We start from the raw sequence: 19,033 nt of genomic DNA, 5'->3' as shown, positions 1-19,033 counted from the left end.
TAAAGGGGTTCTTTCGCGAAAAAAGTAGGCAGTTAAAAAATGTGACAGATGACAGGTTTTGGGCCAGTCCATCTTTTTAAGGGGGATTCTCAGGGCTTTCTTTGTTTTCAACAGCATTTCCTGAACAACAGTTGCAAAATCTAACTGACATAATAGTGTGCAAGTTATTAGGGAGGCCGGCTGGTATATTGCTATTTTGGCAGTTAAACTGCTGTTCAGGAAATGCTGTTGAAAAAAAAGAAAGCCCTGAGAAATCCCCTTAAAAAGATGGACTGGCCCAAAACATGTCATCTGTCACAATTTTTAACTGCCTACTTTTTTCGCAAAAGAAGCCCTTTAATAAGATTCCCTGGAACCCCGTATCAGCTGGGTTCCGGTGCATAGATCTTCCCCCTTACATAAAATGGCCCTGGCCTTTTCTATATCAGATATGGCAAAGGTCTCTAGGCCTTTTTCTGCTAGGTGCTAGCTAGGCTACACGCTGGAACACAGACAACATACTGGGGTATTCACACTGACAACGGCAGGCAAGGATGGCTGACAGGGTAAAGTGTCAGCTTTCTGGCCAGGAGCTGTTTATTCCCAAAAGCAGATGCAATCTTAAAACAGCTTTAAAAGACAACTCAGGTGAGAAGAATATGGAGGCTGCCATATTTATTTCATTTTAAATAATACCAGTTGCCTGGCAGCCCTGGTGATCTGTTTGGCTGCAGTAGTGTCTGAATAACACCAGAAACACGCATGCAGATAATATTGTCTGATCTAACAATAATGTCAGAAACACCTGATTTGCATATACTTGTTCAGTGTGTATGGCTTAACGTAATATGCTACGTACACACATGCGGCAACGATCGTTCGTTGTCAACGACTAACGATCTTTTAATTGACGAAAGAACGACCGAAGTAAAGTTAGTTGTAAAAAGTGTGTAACGATCACATCGTTAGAACGAACGTTACACCACGTAAAAGCACTTAATGCGCCTGCGCATAAAATTGTAAAGTTCCTTGGAGAAAAAGTGAAATGCGCATGTCCAGCCTGGTACGAACGATCGTTTCCAACGATGTACCACTTTTGCTAACGATCGTCGGTGGTAAAAATCCGCCAAGACAGAACTTTGTTTTGTAGCGATTTGCCTCGTTCGTCGTTTGCCTTAATAGTCGTTGGTTCGTTTTTTGTAACGATCGTCGTTGGTAAAGATCGGGGAACGATCGTTACAAACGACTATAGTCGCATGTGTGTACGCACATTTAGAAGCAGAGGATCAGCAGGATAGCCAGGTAACTGGTATTGTTTAAAGGGAATAAATATGGCAGCCTCCACTTGCTTCATTTGTCCTTTAAAATTCCAAAGCGTTGGCAGTGTTGAGATGCCATTTAAGTTACATACTTAAAATCAACAAGATTGTAATATGCAAATTAGAGGAGTCAAAGTTGAGGAGTGTGATTCGGTGGAATCCTAAACTAATGTTTTGGAGTCTGAGGATTTTTGTACTGACTCCACAGCACTGCTCTGGACTTTACTTTTTCCTGGGGAGCTGTCCTGTCAGGAGGGTACAGAGCAGCTAGACACGGTATGCCAGCCTCTGGAGTGCTATTCGGATGCCACTGTAGCCAAATGACCGTGTTGGGCCTGCTCTTCCTAGAAGACCAGGGGTATGTCGAGCTCTACTTCCAGAATCTGCATGAATTTTGCAAGAACAGTCTAGACCACTGATGGTGAAACTTTTAGGCCTCGTTCAGACTATACGCGCTGCCGTGCGCATTTTGGCAGCGCGTATAGTGTGCGACACGCAAGAACGGTAGAAGGGCATAGACAGCCCTTCTACCGTTCCCATCATATGCGCTGCGTGGCAGCGCGATTGCGCTATCGCGTGCTGCACGCATTTTTGGGAATCGCAGCGCAGATCCCATTCATAATGAATGGGATCTGCAGCGCAGCGCACAGGAGCGCAGATGGCGTGCGATCGGACGCGTTGCGTTCCAATCGCACAGCCATCTGCGCTAAATGATGTGAACGAGGCCTTAGATATTGAGTGCCCAAACTGCAACCCAAAAGCCTTGTAATTTTTGCAAAGTGGCAATACAAAAATGTATGCCAAACACTTCAAACACTAAATAATACTACAATTAAACTGCACCAATTACCTCACATATGAAATGTAGTAAGCAAACCACATTTGAAATGCAGCAATTACAGCACATTTGAAACGCACCAATCAACTCACATATGAAATGCAGCAATTACCCCACCATGGCAGCCAACTCCTCCACCATATGAATGCCAACCTAGCTGGAGGGTAGGTAGCTGCAGCAGAACAGGTTCTAGGTAGAGAGGGTAAGTAGCTGTAGCTGGGTGAGGGTATGGAGGATAGGTAGGTGCAGCAGGGCAGGTGTAGGTTAAAAGGGTATGTAGCTATAGCTGGTTGGGCGTATGGAGGGTAGGTAGCTGCAGTAGGGCAGGTGTAGGTTGAGCAGGTATGTAGCTGTGGCTGGGTGGGCATATGGAGGGTAGGTAGCTGCAGCAGGGCAGGTGTAGGCTGAGAGGGTACATAGCTGTGGCTGGGTGGGCGTATGGAGGGTAGGTAGCTGCAGTAGGGCAGGTGTAGGTTGAGCATGTATGTAGCTGTGGCTGGGCATACGGAGGGTAGGTAGCTGCAGCAGGGCAGGTGTAGGTTGAGAGGGTACATAGCTGTGGCTGGGTGGGCGTATGGAGGGTAGGTAGCTGCAGTAGGGCAGGTGTAGGTTGAGCATGTATGTAGCTGTGGCTGGGCATACGGAGGGTAGGTAGCTGCAGCAGGGCAGGTGTAGGTTGAGAGGGTATGTAGCTGCAGCTGGGTGGGCTGTATGGAGGTTAGGTAGTTGCAGCAATCAAGAGGGAAGGTAGCAAAAAAAGCCACACCACCTCTTAAAGATACATGTAATATAAACGCAGCTGCGGACAAACCTTAGCCTTTCGGCCTTTTTCCACTAGCCTGCGATTTGATTCTGATTGCAAATCGCAAGGTACATTAAACTAATGGAAACTGCAGCAGCAATTTCCATTAGTGCGATATGATTGAGATGGGTTTTTGTCAAAGCGCAATCGTCGTCCTGCAGCGTTTTGTATGCCATTGAGCTGTACTATAATGAGTATAGTAGCTCAATCGCATGGTGGAAATTGAAACGCGATTGCGATCGGAATCGCCATCGCATTTCATAGTGGAAAAGAGCCCTTCATAATGGCTAAAGTCTGAAGCAAGGAGGGATCTCATTGCCCCACTTACGATCACAGTGATTACCCACTGTATATACAGGAACAAACTGTGTAAACATAACGCTGAGTGCCTACCAATCACTGTGTACATCCATCCCAGAAAAACTGGCACCATAACGCCTGCCAGAGATTAATTAAGGCTTCGTATACATGTTGCTGTGCACATTTTGCAAATGCGTATGGTGTGCAATCAGCAAGAACATCAGAAGTGCATAGTCAGCACTTCTGACATTCAGACTATGCGCGCTACGCAGCACTGTAATGAATGGGATCAGCAGCGCATTGCACATGGCGTGTGCTTTCATTCAGAATGCACGACCACCTGCGTTGTGCGTTGACTAACGTGAATGAGGCCTTAGATGTAATGGGGCCCTAGGTAAGGTAATAGTTTTGTGGCTCCCTTGTTGTCTTTTTGGCAAGCTGAAACGGCCTGTTGGATGATCCTGCTCTGCCACCCGCCTCCAGCCACAACCAGGAAGTCTCTGCTGCACCTCCTCTCCTAGCATCCCTGTCATCACATGGCTAGAGCTGAGAGGATGATTACGCCCCCTGCCGCAAACTGTCACTGAGGCCACACCGCACAGTACCTCTCAATTTAAAGTAGTGGAGTTGGTGGCAAACAGTGCACATGCCCACAGAGGGGGCTCAGAGTGCCACCTCTGGCCTGTGTGCCATAGGTTCGCCACCGTTGGTATAGACCTAGGCCAAGGAGAAACTATACACGATGCGAGCATGCACTCCACTGCAGCGTCGGCTTGTAGCAAGTAATGGCAAATTTGCTGTAGCTGGTCTAGTTGAGGAGACCCAGCAGGAAGCCTTTAGAGACCTACAACTGCTCCCTGCAATTTGGCTACGAGTAATAATTTGTAAGAACTAGGGGACCCAGCAGGAAACACTATCCATGCCACCAACCCAATAGGATTAGTAAAATTGCGTAAGCGACATCAGAAGCGAGTGCCCAAAGGCCATGTGACCATTTTACTATTTTATGTACACCGTTTCGTGCTGGGTCCCCTTTTTCTTGCAAATTACTGAAGTGGTCGCAACAAAATTGCCAAGAGCAGGAAGCGACAACAGGTCACCTCAACTAGACTAGCTCAAACTTGCTTTCCACCCCAAGCCCAATACTTCTTAACCACACTATCAGTGGCGTAGCAATAGGGGTTGCAGAGGTAGCCACCGCATCGGGGCACTTGGCCAGAGGTGCCCCAAAGGGCCCTCCCTCAACTACAGTATTAGCTCTCTATTGGTCCTGTGCTCATAATAATCACTTCTATGGATACATTGAATAGTGGTAATCATTAACAAACTGTTCCCCATTCCCTTCTTGCACCTCTGACACTGAAGTTGCCATTAGCAGGGTTTGGTGCCCAAAGTGCTTGGGGGACCCATTGTAAACTTGCATCGGGGCCCACAGCTCCTTAGCTACGCCACTGCACGCTATAGAGCACAACCACCAGCTGTCCAGATTATCACCATCCCATGGGAGTCCTTGGCTAGTTGTTTCGGCTACAAACTTCTCCAGTAGAAATAGCGAGCAGAAACATTTCCCTATGAGGTTTCCCAGCGGGTCAGTCAACCATTCTGGCTCCGAGAGAACTAGGCTCGGTTTTCCCTACAAAGTACACAGCAGCATCTCTCTCAGCACAAGCCTGCTCTGTGCACTGCCCTGCCAATGACAGAATCCCCAGCGAGCTCCAGCTGAGAGCACAACTCCCCTGTGACTGGCTGCTTTCATCTACAAACCCCGCCCCTCCAAACAAGTTCTCTCCAATCCCAGCACGCCTCCATTGACACCCATATACCAGTCCATGTAGGGAACACAAAACCTGACTTGCAGAGGAAGATTTCGAAACTCATTTAACAGATTTAACGAGTATATTTGTGCAGCAACAGCAATGGTTTCTCGCAAAACCAAGTCGCCGCTTCAGTCGGGTGTCCCCCCCAGCTAAACGAGCGGATTGATCCAAACCTGGGCGTACGCTGAGCGGGACCTCTTCCCCTACTAGCGACGCCTACGGCTGTGGGCGTGTCTGTGAGCGCTTGGTGGGCGGGGCTGGAGGTGCGAATGCAGAGAGACTGGGGGAAAGCGGCACAGCGGTGGAGTCCCGACTACAGCTATCGTCAATAATGTAACATCAGATACAGAGGGGTCCTAAGGGGCACAGCCAATTACTGAGGGCGTCTGGGTAGGACAGAATCAACAACCTCATGGACACTGGACGCTTCTTGTGAGAACTTCGCTATGGCTGCCCAGTCCAGGTAAGGAGCTTCAGTTTTCATCTGGGTGCCAGCTTGTCACTCCTGGGGTCCCTGCTGCTGCCTGCCTGCTGCCACCACCTCTGCATCAGCACTGCCCGGCCAATAAACCCCCCTACACTTCCTCCCTAAACTAATTATAGGGCACGGCTAGAGGTGCTTGGCTCGATTTTCATTCTGCATTTCTATATGGGGGCGGGGAAGAGAGAGCTGTCTGTTAACCCATATGTGTTGTGTAGTACACTTGTGCTATAACCATAGTTGATCCGAAGTTATTAATTCTACAAATTTGTCTACCTGATCCCAGTTAGATTTGAGTAGAGTTATAATTGAGAATCAATTGGAACCACTAGCATTGTAGAACTAGAAGTGGTTGAATGCTGTGTGTCTGTTGATCCCTACTGCTCCTCCTCCTGCCTGACAACATTTTAATTGTGTCCCATCACCCTTCAGTGTTGCCAACTCACCCCTTTAATTACTGACACATATGAATTATACAGGTTTTGCGGCTAGGTAGATGCAGTTAAGGCACTGATTATGTGCAAGTAGCCCCAGAACCTGTATAAGTTAGATGTGTCAGTAATTAAAGGGATGAGTTGGCAACACTGTCACCCTTTCAGTCGATAAACTTCTCAAAATCAATTGACTGTTGTTTGATCTAAATCCATTGTAGGTTTAATGAATTAAATTGTCTGATAAAATTGATACATGTATGGACAGCCTGAAGGCGCCCAGTAACGTAACAATCTTCAGCGAAGAATTGCCCAAGCGCTTGGAAATAAAATGTCATTATTTTACCATCAACTACCCACTCCATACTTCCTATCCATCACATACCAACCAGGTTTTTTTGATCTACTAAATTGTCATGGAATGGTCACTATAGGGGTATACACACATACAATTGTGATTGGCCAATCACTGACCAATTGTACCACTTCTATGTAGTATGAGGGTCAACAGACTGAATGCTATGAACAGATGTTGTAGGTAAGCTCTCATACTATATCAAAGTGGTGAAATTGGCCAATCAAAATTGGTTGTGCGTGCAGTGCTTCAGAATCATTCGATATGGGACATCAACAATGTTTGTTTTCTGCCAAACCAATCACATTTATCTGATCACTTGAGATACAGTTAAGGCCTCTTTCACAGTGTGACGTTAAAGGGAAGGGACTAACATAAAAAAATAAAAATCCATATCCACTTACCTGGGGCTTCCTCCAGCCCGTGGCAGGCAGGAGGTGCCCTCGGCGCCGGAGCAGTGCTTTCCAGCTCTGCTAGATTTGGGCGCAGCCGGCGCCTCCATAGACTACAATAGGAATCATTCCTATTGCAGCGCTCAGTGAGTAACGTCGGCTCCGTCAGAAGACGGAGCCGAGGTTGCTTAAAAAACACAATAATTCGGCCTCCAGCAATCGCTGGAAGCCGAATTATTTCATTCCCCCACTATCCATGGCGGCCTGGAGGGGGAATAGCAATTAATACGGCCCGGACTTGTGCAGAAGCAGGATCAGCCTTATACCACTGAATCCTGCGCCCAAGTCTATCGGCGCCGATTTCAAATGTACTCCTCTGCGCCGCTCCGCAGGCTCCCGGTGGTCTCCGGTGCCCGACCTGAGCCTGCGCAGTACAGCCCGGAGGACGTCCGATGACGTCAGCGCGCCTGTGTGAAACGCACAATGGAGCGCAGAAGAAGCCTGGCCGCCGGCCAGGTCGGGTCGGCCACCGGGAGCCTGCGGAGCAGCGCCGAGGGCACCTCCTGCCTGCCACGGGCTGGAGGAAGCCCCAGGTAAGTGGATATGGATTTTTATTTTTTTATGTTAGTCCCTGAACCTTCCCTTTAAAGTCGCACGTTAGAAAAAGTTTTAACGTGGACTAACGCACAGCAATACTTAGTCTGTGCAACATTCACAGTGCACACCTTGCGTTTGTGTGTAACGTGTAGCATTATTAGAAAGTGCTGCATGCTGTGCGTTATACACGTTATTAGCTGCGTTGGACTGTTTGCACATGCTCAGTAATGACCTGGAAGCATACTTTTCATTGCCTGTATGCTCTACTGTATGCGACGATAATAGGGCATTAAGTTGCGTTGTGAGTTTTTGGGATGTTGCTTAGTTAGTTTGCGTTGCGACTTTAACATCGCATCAAAACGCAATAACCCACCGTGAAAGTAGCCTAAAGAAGAAAAGTCCACAAAAAGCAGTAAAGTTGTTCTTTGTCATTATTCATAAAATCCATAAAATTTTAAAATGTATTTTTAGTCTCCTGTAAGTTTAGTCTGACCTTTGGTATCCACTCAACAGGTGGGTGTAGTTCTAGATGTCAGATTCCAAACATGTGGCACATGTACCCGAGAGTAAACTTTGGGTGGCTTTAGTGGTACTTGATCTTTTTACAGATGATCCATTCTGCTAAATGCTGAGATTAAATCATGTATACTCGTGTATAATTCTTTTAAATTGAATAGTAACTAAGTTATTATGAAGCACTCCTGATAAAACAGTGTATCGGTTAATCTTCATTAGAGATAGATATAATCCCCACTGCAGGAAGTACTATCAATATGTAATAATGTTTAAAAAAAATGCTGTTTTAGATACTCTGTAGCATGCAGGGGTACCCTGAGATGCAAGCATTTTCTCCAAGCAACATTGCTATTAAATGTCTAGTGTTGGGGATTTAACCAGTCTAGGTTGGTTGCTGCCAGCAGTCTGCTGCTGTGTTTATGTCAGTCTTTTAAAGATTCAGTTTTGTGTGTAGGAAACACACATAAAAGTTGTTTACTGTAACTTATATATGGTCTGAAAGTTTCAACCAAGTTTAAATGATGCAGTTATGCGCAGTTCCTCAAAGAATAACTTTACTGAATATACCTTAATGCATAAAATTGGCTTATTCTAATATAGTATTAATTTATACATTATTTAGTCAGTGTTTTGCTCCTTCTAAAATTTTACCTGACCCTGATTTACATTATGTAAATTATTAGCTATGCTGGCATCTTTAGTCCTGGCAAAGTGAATTGCTGTGGGATGTTCTCCCCCTCCCCCTTATTTCTGTTTAAGTGAGCAGGGGCATAACTATTTCCCAGAGTGCTCTGGGACAGAAGTCTGTGTGACATCATAGCCTAGGCTAAACATCACTGGGAGGGTGGGCTCACATGCCTGTGTGTAACAATTTATAGATGTAAGAAGCATGTTCTGCTTTTAGGCATTATGGGTCCTCTTTAAAGCAAACCTGTAATATAAGTATATAGGTAAATATTGCCGTGCGCTGGTTCGCCTGCACAGTGCTTGTTGGGGGATCTAGCACTGGATCCCTGAGGCTACAGAGGATGGGGAAGCCTCATTAGGATCCTAAGGTTTCCCCCTCTGGAGGTAAGTACTCCCATAGGGGCTGTTCTTTTTGTTACAGGTGTACTTTAAGCAGTGGCATAGCTAGGGAGCTATGGGCCCCGGTGTAAGTTTTACATGGGGTTCCCCAAGCACTCTATACATAACAATTGATGTGGTGCACCAAAACCTGCAAAGGATTTCCAGTGTCAGAGGTGCAAGGAGGGGATGGGAAACAGTTTATTAATGATTACTACTATTTCAAGCATCCATAGAAATGAATATTACCAGTACAGGACCAATAGAGAGCTAATATTGTGCTTGAGGGAGGGCCCCTTGGGGTCCCTCTGGCCCAAGGGCCCCCGATGCGGTCGCTACCTTTGCACCCCCTATTGCTACGCCACTGACTTTAAGTACTTTAAGAACTATCTTTGCATATTTGTCTAAACGAACCATGGAATATACATACTTTTTTTTTTTTTGTAACAAACATATTTTCCTTTTCACTTCTGATACAAAATATTACTTTGCACCAAAATTTGAGAGCTGTCCTCTTACATTTGCTTGTAGTCCTTGAAGTAAAATTTGAAGGCCGCATTTACCCGATAGGCAACAGAGATGTGTATGCACCTTTAAGGGCCCATTCCCACTCGGGCGCTAGTCTACTTTAGGGGACCCAGCAGGAAACCTCATAGGGAAAATCTAGCTAATGTGATTGGGTGGATGACACCCTCTCTATTTGCTAGGTTTCCAATAGGTTGTAGTAAACTGCGCCCCCACTATTTCGCCAATCACAACAGATCACAGAAATGACCGCTCATCGCCATAGCCACTAGACCTCTATTGATGCAGTTTCTAGTTTGTGGAGATTTGCATACAAAATCAGATTTTAAGTTTATTTCTGCACAAGCAACTTTTGCAGTTCAATAGTCATAGCATTTTTCCTAAAAGCTGGTGGAAACTCTGAAATGTTGAATAGCAGCTGCTTATGATGGAAAAACAGGTTTTGCTAGTACACTATGTGATAGTGCTTTCTTTAATTAGTTGCACGTTGTGTTTTTACTTTTTTGTGGACTATTGTACTGAATATTTTAAAGTCGCAAAGATGTATCAAAATATTGGATTTGCATATAAAACATGTGGATCCTCTGAGAACATGAAAACACAGATGGTATTATTTATCTCAGTGTGACTTTATTTTTATTCTAGTTATTTAATGTGATTTTGATGCTATGTGGCAACAATTGTTTGATTTGCCTGCCACTTGCCTTCAACTCTGTTAATGTGGCCCCTGTTAAAATATAGTCTACGGTTTCCCTATACTGTTAAGGGCGCTATGACAGCTGGTGAGTGAAGCAGCCACTTTGGTCCTTTCAGGCTGCAGTGAGTGAGGGTTTGCTGACCCAGCAATTACCAATATGCAGCCTTTTATAGAGCTAGCAGCCTTCAGCCCTTTCTAATATCACTGCTGACCTCCCCTCCCCCCATTCAGTGACCTAGAAACTTTAATGGCCAGCAGAGGTTACCAGAAAAGTTAGACAGATGGCATTCTACCTTTGTCAGTCACGTGGGCTGGGCCTACTGCCACTGCTTAGAGCTGTGTATCTGTCCCAGCCTCTAATCTGTGCTCTTTTTAGTTACCGTAGTCACTTTTTTTTTTTTTTACTAATTTACTGAAATAACTTTCACAAAGAACTATAACTTAGTACTTTAACACAATGCTGATGATTGTTAATATTGCATACTGAATAGTTAAACTGTTATTAACCCTATGTGCTTACAGTTTATTCATTGTATTTATAAAGCACCAACATATTGTGCAGCGCTGGACATTAGTTTAAGTTACAGACAATATTTAGGGGTGACATACAGCAATATGACAATACAAGAATACAAGTAAAACCAGATCACGCAGCACAATCTGAGTCCAAGGTAATGCTTAGTCAGTCACTGGATGGGGGCAGGGAGATTAGGCAAGTTAGGTTCACTCAAATGCATAGCATGGATGCACAGTAATGGACAGGTAGGACACAAGAGGAGGAGGACCCTGCCCAAAGACTTACAATCTAGACGGAGAGGTAGGGAGGGACACGAAAGGTAGGGGACCAGAGTTCAGCTGTGGGTTTAGAGCAGTTGAGATCAAAATGATTACCGTATATACTCGGCTATAAGTCGAGAAATTTAGGACTGACTCAAAGTATAAAAGTGGGGGGGGGGGGGGGGGGGGTGGACTTATACATGAGTAGTCCTAAATTTCCCAACTTATAGCCAATACGGAGGGGTGCTGCCTCCTCCCTCCCACCCACCATCACCCAAAGGGAACCGTCCATCTCAATGTCCTCCTCGCTCTGTGCCTGGTCAAAGTGATTCCCGCAGCGGTAGCCGTCACCTCCCCCTCCAACAGCATTCGCAGCGTCCCTTCTCCCTTCACTCGCGCTGATCCAGTAGCCCCGCCTCCCGATGTCAGAAGACGGAGCTACGCTGAAGCAAGGAGACCAGCGCTACGCTAAAGCAAGGAGACCAGCGCTAGTTAAGGGAAAAGAAAGTTAGCTGCACACACAGAGGGTGAGTGACAGCTTCTCACTGCGGGAATCACTCTTCACAGGATTACACAGATCGAGGAGGAATTGGAGACAGGCAGCCCCCTTTGTGTGATGGTGGGTGGGAGGGAGAGATGAATTACACAGGCAGGCAGCAAGTGTTTGGGTGATGGTGGGAGGGAGGGGTGAAATGGAGACAGGGGCTCCCTTTGGGTGATGGTGGGTGGGAGGGGTGAATTACAGGCAGCAAGTGTTTTGGTGATGGTGGGAAGGAGGGGTGAAATGGAGACAGGGGCCCCCTTTGGGTGATGGTGGGTGGGAGGAAAGGGGGAATTACTGTACAAGCAGCATGGGTATGGGGAAGTTGCAGGCAGCATGTGTTTGGTGATGGTGGAGGGGAGGAGGGAGCTACAGGCAGAGGGTTAATGGCTGAATGTGTGTCCTGGAGGAGTTATTGGCTGTACTTGGGGTTTCAGGAGAGGTTAATGACTACAATACTTTATGCAATGCATCCATTAACCCATCCTGATCCCCATGTGCAGCCATTAACTTTGCTGGATAGACTTATACATGAGTGATTGAAAAATTCCAGCTTATGAGGGTCAAATATTGGGGTCGACTTATACACGGGGTCGACTTGTATCCGAGTATATACGGTAGTCCGGCTTTTGAATTTGGACAACACTTGTTATTTTGGAAACAAACACATTATAAAAACCCCCCACTAAAACCAATAAACTGTCCACTAAGTTTAATTGGGATATTTTATTGATGCACATCATTAAGGATAAAAAGAGACTTCCAAAATTATTAGCCTCCTGGCGATTAATAGTCAATACTGTACCCTTTGAGCCACAACTGATAACAATCTCTTATGCCTGGTACACAGGATGAGATTTTCTGGCAGATTTACTGTCACATCCATTATTTCCAACATGTCCAATCTGATTTTTTTGATTGATTTTCCGATCCAATCAGTTTAGATGTGTTAGAAATAATTGATCTGGCAGTAAATCTGCCACAAAATCCCATTGTGTTTACTAGGTTGGCACAGGTCTCCTGAGGGATTTTGGCCCATTGTTCCATTGCAAACTGTTCTAGTGGGTCCAATGTATATGGTTTCTGAGCATGGGCATTCACTATGTGCATCCCCTCAGATTCTCAATAGGACTGGGGTGTGGATGCTGTGGGATCAACTACAGGATCTTGGTTTTGGCATCCTTGAGGAACTGTTGGACTAATTTCGATGAATGGTTTGGGTCATTGTCTTGTCGGAAGTCCAAGCGACCACCATATTTAACTGTGGAAAGTCTGTTCTTAGGTTTGAAGGCCTCTCCCTTTCTTTGCCAAACATAAGCAACATCCATGTGCCAAACAGTTCCAATTTGGTCCAAACCAATGTACAAACTTCCAAAACTCCTCGTTACCCACCATGATGAAGAGCCCTTGCGAACTATGTACCACTCCTGTTGCATCTCACTGCAACGGAAAAAAGCCTATGACCGTGCAACAGAGTGCGTCAACAGGGCCGTATGCAAAGCACAGGAAGTAGGTCACTGGGATAGGGTAACACAATGCAGGTTTACCTTGCAAGTGTAAAAGATGCCTGAAACCTCAACTCCCGAATAGGCCAGGTCAGCAACAATCATCTTGGCAGATGTCCGGGGTTCCTTGCTGACATCTCTGACTATTTTCCTCTCCAGAGTCCTAGAAATCTTGCGCTTACGGCCGTGGCCAGGTTTGTTTCTTCCAGAATTTGTCAACATACAGCAGTTGTAGAGTGCTTGGGAATGGCCGTGTAGCCTACCCCCTTACCATAAGCCTCTAGTGTCTTTCTGAGCTCCAAACTAATTACCTTTGTCATGATGAGTAAGGGCCCGTTTTCATTAGCCGCCGCGCCACTTGCAGACAAATTGCCGTCTGCACAGAAAATTGCTGCAGTGTCGGCCGAATCACTATGGCAAGCGATTTGGATGGTGGCAGCATTATTCCCAATGGCAGAGTTTCCCCGCGAGATTTGCTTGCGGGGAAACTGCTGATTTGGCCTGATTTCCACAGCAGTGGAAACGGGCCCTAATACATACCTGTAGAAGTCCCTCTGATGTGTTCAGGTGTCATGTTCCTTGGAGTATTTTGATTTGATCTGATTGACTGCAGAGCTTGACAAAGCTGATTGTTTAATGACTGTAGGTGTGTGGTTTAAACTAAACATTCACATGGGGCTAATATTTTTGACCACCCCATTTTTCCTATACAATATATGATATAAAGTAAGCCTAAAAATATATTTTAGATTACAAAATGTCCCAAACCTACTAAATAGTACTGGTGAATGTTTGATTGTATAAAGTTTTATCAATGCTGCAAATGTTGGGAACAAGTCTTTAAACTTTATTATTTTTAATAAGAATTTATATAGCGCCAATGTTTATATATCGCTGACACTTCAGGACAACATCTTCCGCAGCGCTGTACAGAGTATCTTTTCTTGTTGCTTAAAGGACACCCGAGGCAAAAATAAACTAATGAAATAAACAATTATATCTATCTTCCTTCTTTTAAAAATGACTTTTTAAGATATTCCACAGTTTTATTTTGTTTGAATCTTCTTTTTTTAAGTTTTTTTATTGGTTTTGCTCAATGACACATTCATTGAAGTATGCCAGAGCTAAAATCTATGAACTATTGACTTTATCTCTTTCTTGCCCTCATAAGCCATTTTCTGCTAGGAAAATGTTTTATAGTTGGAATTTCTTATCAGCTAGGGTCACACTGTAGTCACTTCCTGTCTAAAAGGACTGAGGGCTCGTTTCCACTATAGCGAATCCGCATGCAGGCACCGCATGCGGATTCGCATAGTCAATACAAGTGGATGGGATTGTTTCCACTTTTGCGGATCAGGAGCGCTCCTGATCTAGCAGCTGAACTGATCTTCTACCAACCTTCAGGATTGTGCTATATACATCTGGTTGCTTCAGATGTCCTCTCCATTTTGTGATGCTCCTGTCATACATTTCCTAAGGACTAATAGATAGTGCTTTGTGCATTGGGCCTGACGAAGGGCCTTGAGCCCGAAACGAGCGTGTCGTTGCCTGTTCTGTATTGCACTAAATTGTTTTTATTCCTGTTTTTGGAAGATTTTGTATACCTATAAGGAGCCCTTTCATTGAGAGTATTCCTGGATTTTTTATGAATTTGTGTCAATACAGCATTTTTCGATAATTTTTGTCTTACAAAGACTCTGCATAAACTCTTATGGTCCTTTCTATATACAAAAAGTGTTTCAGTGGGTCAAGTGGATGACTCCAGAAAAGGATTAAGAGGTTTTCTTCCTTTCCCATCTCTAAAAGGAATAGATCCCAATTATACTATAAGGGGAAATCTGCACGGCAGAGCCGTCAGATTTCGCGTGCGGCAGGAATGCGGGCGAATCGCCCGCAATGCTTTTAATAGGGAAATCGCATGCGGCTTTGTCATGCGGATTTCCCCGTGATTTCGTGTGCGATTTCGCATGTAAAGCTATGGAGCTTTACACAGGCAGTGACATGGTTAAATTCGCCTGGCTCCTTGCCATGCGAAATCGCGGGGAAATCCGCATGCGGAAACGCATCCGCATGCGATTTCATCCGCGGTGGAATCCAGGCGATTCCGCACCGCAACAGTGGAAACGAGCCCTGAGTCAGCCACTTACATACCTGATATTTAACTATTTCATGCAGTGAAAGAAACAAGGTACACAACATATTTATTTGTGTGCTAGGCACTGTGCATACCCATGTCTATCTCATCATGTCACCTTGGGTATTCTTTAACTGTCCCTCAGAGGGGCTCGCAATCTATTCCTACCATAGTCATATGTCTATGTACTGTATGTATTGAGTAGTGTATGTATCGTACTCTAGGGCCAATTTTAGGGGGAAGCTAATTAACTTATCTGTATGTATTTGGGATGTAAGGGGAAACATGATTGCTTGGAGAAAACCCATGCACTCCTTGCAGATAGTACCCTCACTGGGATTCAAACCGGGGACCCAGCACTGCAGTGCGAGAGTGATAACCACTACTCTGCCCAAAAATATGGTGGGCCAAAGTACCCACTACTGACCATCCTCCCACTGCTCGCTGTTTCCAAGGTATCCTCTGCTCCTAGAAGTTTTTCCTTTGCAGTGGCTCAGAAGTTCGTGTAGTGAACAAACAATTCTGAACTGGACAGGCGGGTTGTCTGAATTGCACATGCCCAGTGAAACAGAGCACTCATGCACTACTTTGTTTTATTGTTGCACTTTAAAGGTCACCTGAGTTGAAGGGGAGGAAGATTAGATTTACTTGCTTGGGGTTTCTTCCAGCCCTTAGCAGTTTATCTGGTCCCTCGCTGTAGTTCGGCTGCCTCCAGGATGCCCATGGGCGAGTGTGTTCTGCGCTTGTGAAATGTAAATCTTTGTGAACTGCACAAGTGCAGAACACTCCTGGCTTCCTGGGAGAGGCCCCAGGTAAGTAAATCTAACCTCTCCCCCCCCCCCCCCCCCCCCACCATCAACACAGATGTCTTTTTAAAGAGGAGCTGTACTATCTCAGAGAAAAAAAAAACACATATATAATTAGATTATAATAGAATACTTGCTCTACTTAAATAACATAGGTATGTATTGCTCTGTCCATGTTTTGAATTTAGTGATTTTTCTACAGTAAAAAAAAAAGAGAAAATCTTCTTAGCATTTCCCATTTGAACTGTGGCTATTTTAAAGCCAATCCTGATGTAATTTCCTCCCTTACTCTCCTCTGCCTGATTTTTCCCGCCCTTCACTATAGAAAGTGCATTGTCTCGGCGTGAGAAATGTTGGCCAATCAGAGAGTAACAAAGGGGTGGGAGGGGAAACTAGGAGGGAAATATATCTGAGGGGAAGTAGAGAAGCAAAAAAGGACAACCCAGCATGCCCTGCAACTTCCTTTTTGTGTATCAAATTTTGTGTGTACCAATTAAAAGTCAGGTAAACTGGGGAATGAACATTTATCAACAATAAATGTAATAGTGATTTTAAGTTTTGGATTGCCTGGTTAGCATCCTTATTACTTGTTTACCAGATAAACATAATGAATTTATTTAATGCCCGACAGTTACACTTTAACCCCCTTGGCGGTATGAAAAATACCGCCAGGGGGCAGCGCAGCAGTTTTTTTAAATTTTTTTTTTTTTTTAAATCATGTAGCGAGCCCAGGGCTCGCTACATGATAGCCGCTGCTCAGCGGCATCCCCCCGCCCACTTCGATCGCCTTCGGCGATCTCCGATCAGGAAATCCCGTTCAAAGAACGGGATTTCCTGGAGGGCTTCCCCCGTCGCCATGGATCCAACCCTCGGCGCTGCCTGGCACTGATTGGCCAGGCAGCGCACGGGGTCTGGGGGGGGGGGTTGCGCGCCGCACCGGATAGCGGTGATCGGGCGCGCGGCGGCGATCGGGGTGCTGGCGCAGCTAGCAAAGTGCTAGCTGCGTCCAGCAAAAAAAAAATTATTTAAATCGGACCAGCAGGGCCTGAGCGGCACCCTCCGGCGGCTTACCCCGTGTCACACACGGGGTTACCGCTAAGGAGGTTAAGGCTCCGTGCACACTGCATGCGATTCCGATTTTTTAAAATAGTTTTTTACATCCAGATTTTTAATCGTTACTGCATGCTGCGTTTTTTCCTCCCTTTTTTATTGTTGATTGCATTCAGGGAAAATCGGAATTGCAAATCTGAAACGGAATCGCAAAACGGATTTGCAGTGTGCAGGGAGCCTAAGGTGGAGAACCCTTTCTCTTTGTAAAGGTTTCTGCCTACAGCAGTAGCAGGCTGTGGAGGTCACAGGAAGTGGCCAGTGCCTGGGCTCCTAACCAGGTAGGAAATTACTAAATATATATTTACTGTGCCCAGTTTCTGAACTTGGTATTGATGCGGGCAGGGGGCAATGTTTACATATAATACACTCCAGGCTATACTTTAACCAGCCATTTATGATGATGTCATCAACATATGTTGATGTACAAACTGAATAATGCTAGCAGCCAAAGGTGGGGGTAAGAGATTAGTGACCAGTCATGGCTGGTTAAGCCCAGCTTTACTGAAAACAAAAAAGAAATAGTTGGAACATGAGAGCTTGGCTTTAAAAGTGATTTATTTGACATCAGCTAATCAAGTGGCTTACTAATGTACAAACAAGATCTGCAACTGTGTGCCTAAGAAAAAATGATGTACCTATAATAGGGCTTTGAATTACAAGAAGTTGCAGGGCTGCGTTATTACAAGCAGAATGCTGCTTTAGAAATCTTGCTATTGTGTTCCCCAGCTGGAAACCACACAGTCTTCCTGCTGGTCGGCAGCCCATCCATGTTTTTACAGCTTGCTGTTTGTATTATTGATGGATTTTAAACTTCATAAGCTGTGAGTACAAATGTGGGCTACCATGATTCATTTCTGCTGACAGTCAGGTCTTATAGCTGAAAATAACTGAGGACCCTACTGTGCAGAAAATAAAGGAGTATATCCACCACATAACCTAGAGTCTCCCCTGACTTTATCATCAAAGTCAGCGCATCCAACTTCCTGCCCCACCAGTAGTGACACAAATAAGAAGAGCGCAGTTAAAGGACAAGTGAAGTGAGGTATATGGAGGCTGCCATATTTATTTACTTTTAAGCAATACCAGGTGCCTGGCTGTCCTGCTGATCCTTTGCCTCTGTTACGTTCAGCCATAAACCCTGAACAAGCATGTAGCATATCGGGGGTTTCTGACATTGTCGATCTAACAAGATTAGCTGCATGCTTGTTTCTGGTGTTATACACTACTGTCATACTCTACTGCAGCCAAATAGATCAGCAGGGCTGCTAGGCAACTGGTATTATTTACAAAGAAATAGATGTGGCAGCCTCCATATTTGTCTTCAGTTGTCCTGAAGGTTAACATATGCCTCAGACAGCAAGCTCAAGTGTTTCCATACTGTTTATCCCTATTCCTTCCTTACATTAATCCCTGGCAACAACTATCTATACTGGGCTGTGATAGTGGTGAAGATCTTCCAGCTAGTGGAAATGCAAAACAATGGCAAATCGAATTGAATCGAATCCCGATCGGACGTTCAGATTTAATCGGATCGTAAATAGAATCGTAATCAAATCGCACAAAGGATCCTATCGTGTAGATTGGGCTTTACAGCTGCTTCGGGAGAGAAGATGCCTCCCAAAAAAGAAAGAACTGATAGACAACTGTGAACATGATTAGTGCTAGCTACTAGCAGTACAATTTTTGTCTCATGAAATGGGAGTGATAATTCCAAGGAACACTCTACTGTCTGTGCAGGTGTTTCCTCGATTTTAGCATCATTCTCTTATATTCTCTTCAGCAGTCTGCCAGGAGCAAACTGAACACCTGTGTGCTCCTACTTTAATTGACTGTACAAAACCTCCCCATAAGGAGATCTGTAAAAGGTGTGGCCTTTTTGGGGAAGGCAGTGAGCATTTACCGATCTACGGGAGGCTGCATGTTTAGCCCCCCCCTCTATGTGCTGGCCTCCATCTTGGCTGTCCTTGTGCCGCAGCCCAAATTAGGCGCTGTGATGCGGCACATCCTTGGCCCCCGCAATGCATACCGGATGATGTAGACCATTCA

At 45.1% G+C, this 19,033-nt stretch overlaps 1 protein-coding gene across 2 annotated transcripts in view; it reads left to right on the top strand.

Moving 5' to 3' along the window:
- Positions 1-5,156: 5,156 nt before the first annotated feature.
- Positions 5,157-19,033, top strand: part of AFF1 (ALF transcription elongation factor 1) — a 205,870-nt gene continuing 191,993 nt past the window's right edge. For both annotated transcript variants that reach the window (XM_068233478.1, XM_068233477.1), the window contains exon 1: positions 5,157-5,518. In XM_068233478.1, the coding sequence (XP_068089579.1) occupies positions 5,502-5,518 (17 nt within the window). In that variant the 5' untranslated portion in view covers positions 5,157-5,501. The remainder of the gene's footprint in view (positions 5,519-19,033) is intronic.

This window comes from Hyperolius riggenbachi, chromosome 1 (assembly GCF_040937935.1).
Source record: "Hyperolius riggenbachi isolate aHypRig1 chromosome 1, aHypRig1.pri, whole genome shotgun sequence".
NCBI lineage: Eukaryota > Metazoa > Chordata > Amphibia > Anura > Hyperoliidae > Hyperolius > Hyperolius riggenbachi.
The sequence above is the reverse complement of the archived record's forward strand: the minus strand, read 5'-3'. Positions and strand labels throughout refer to the sequence as shown.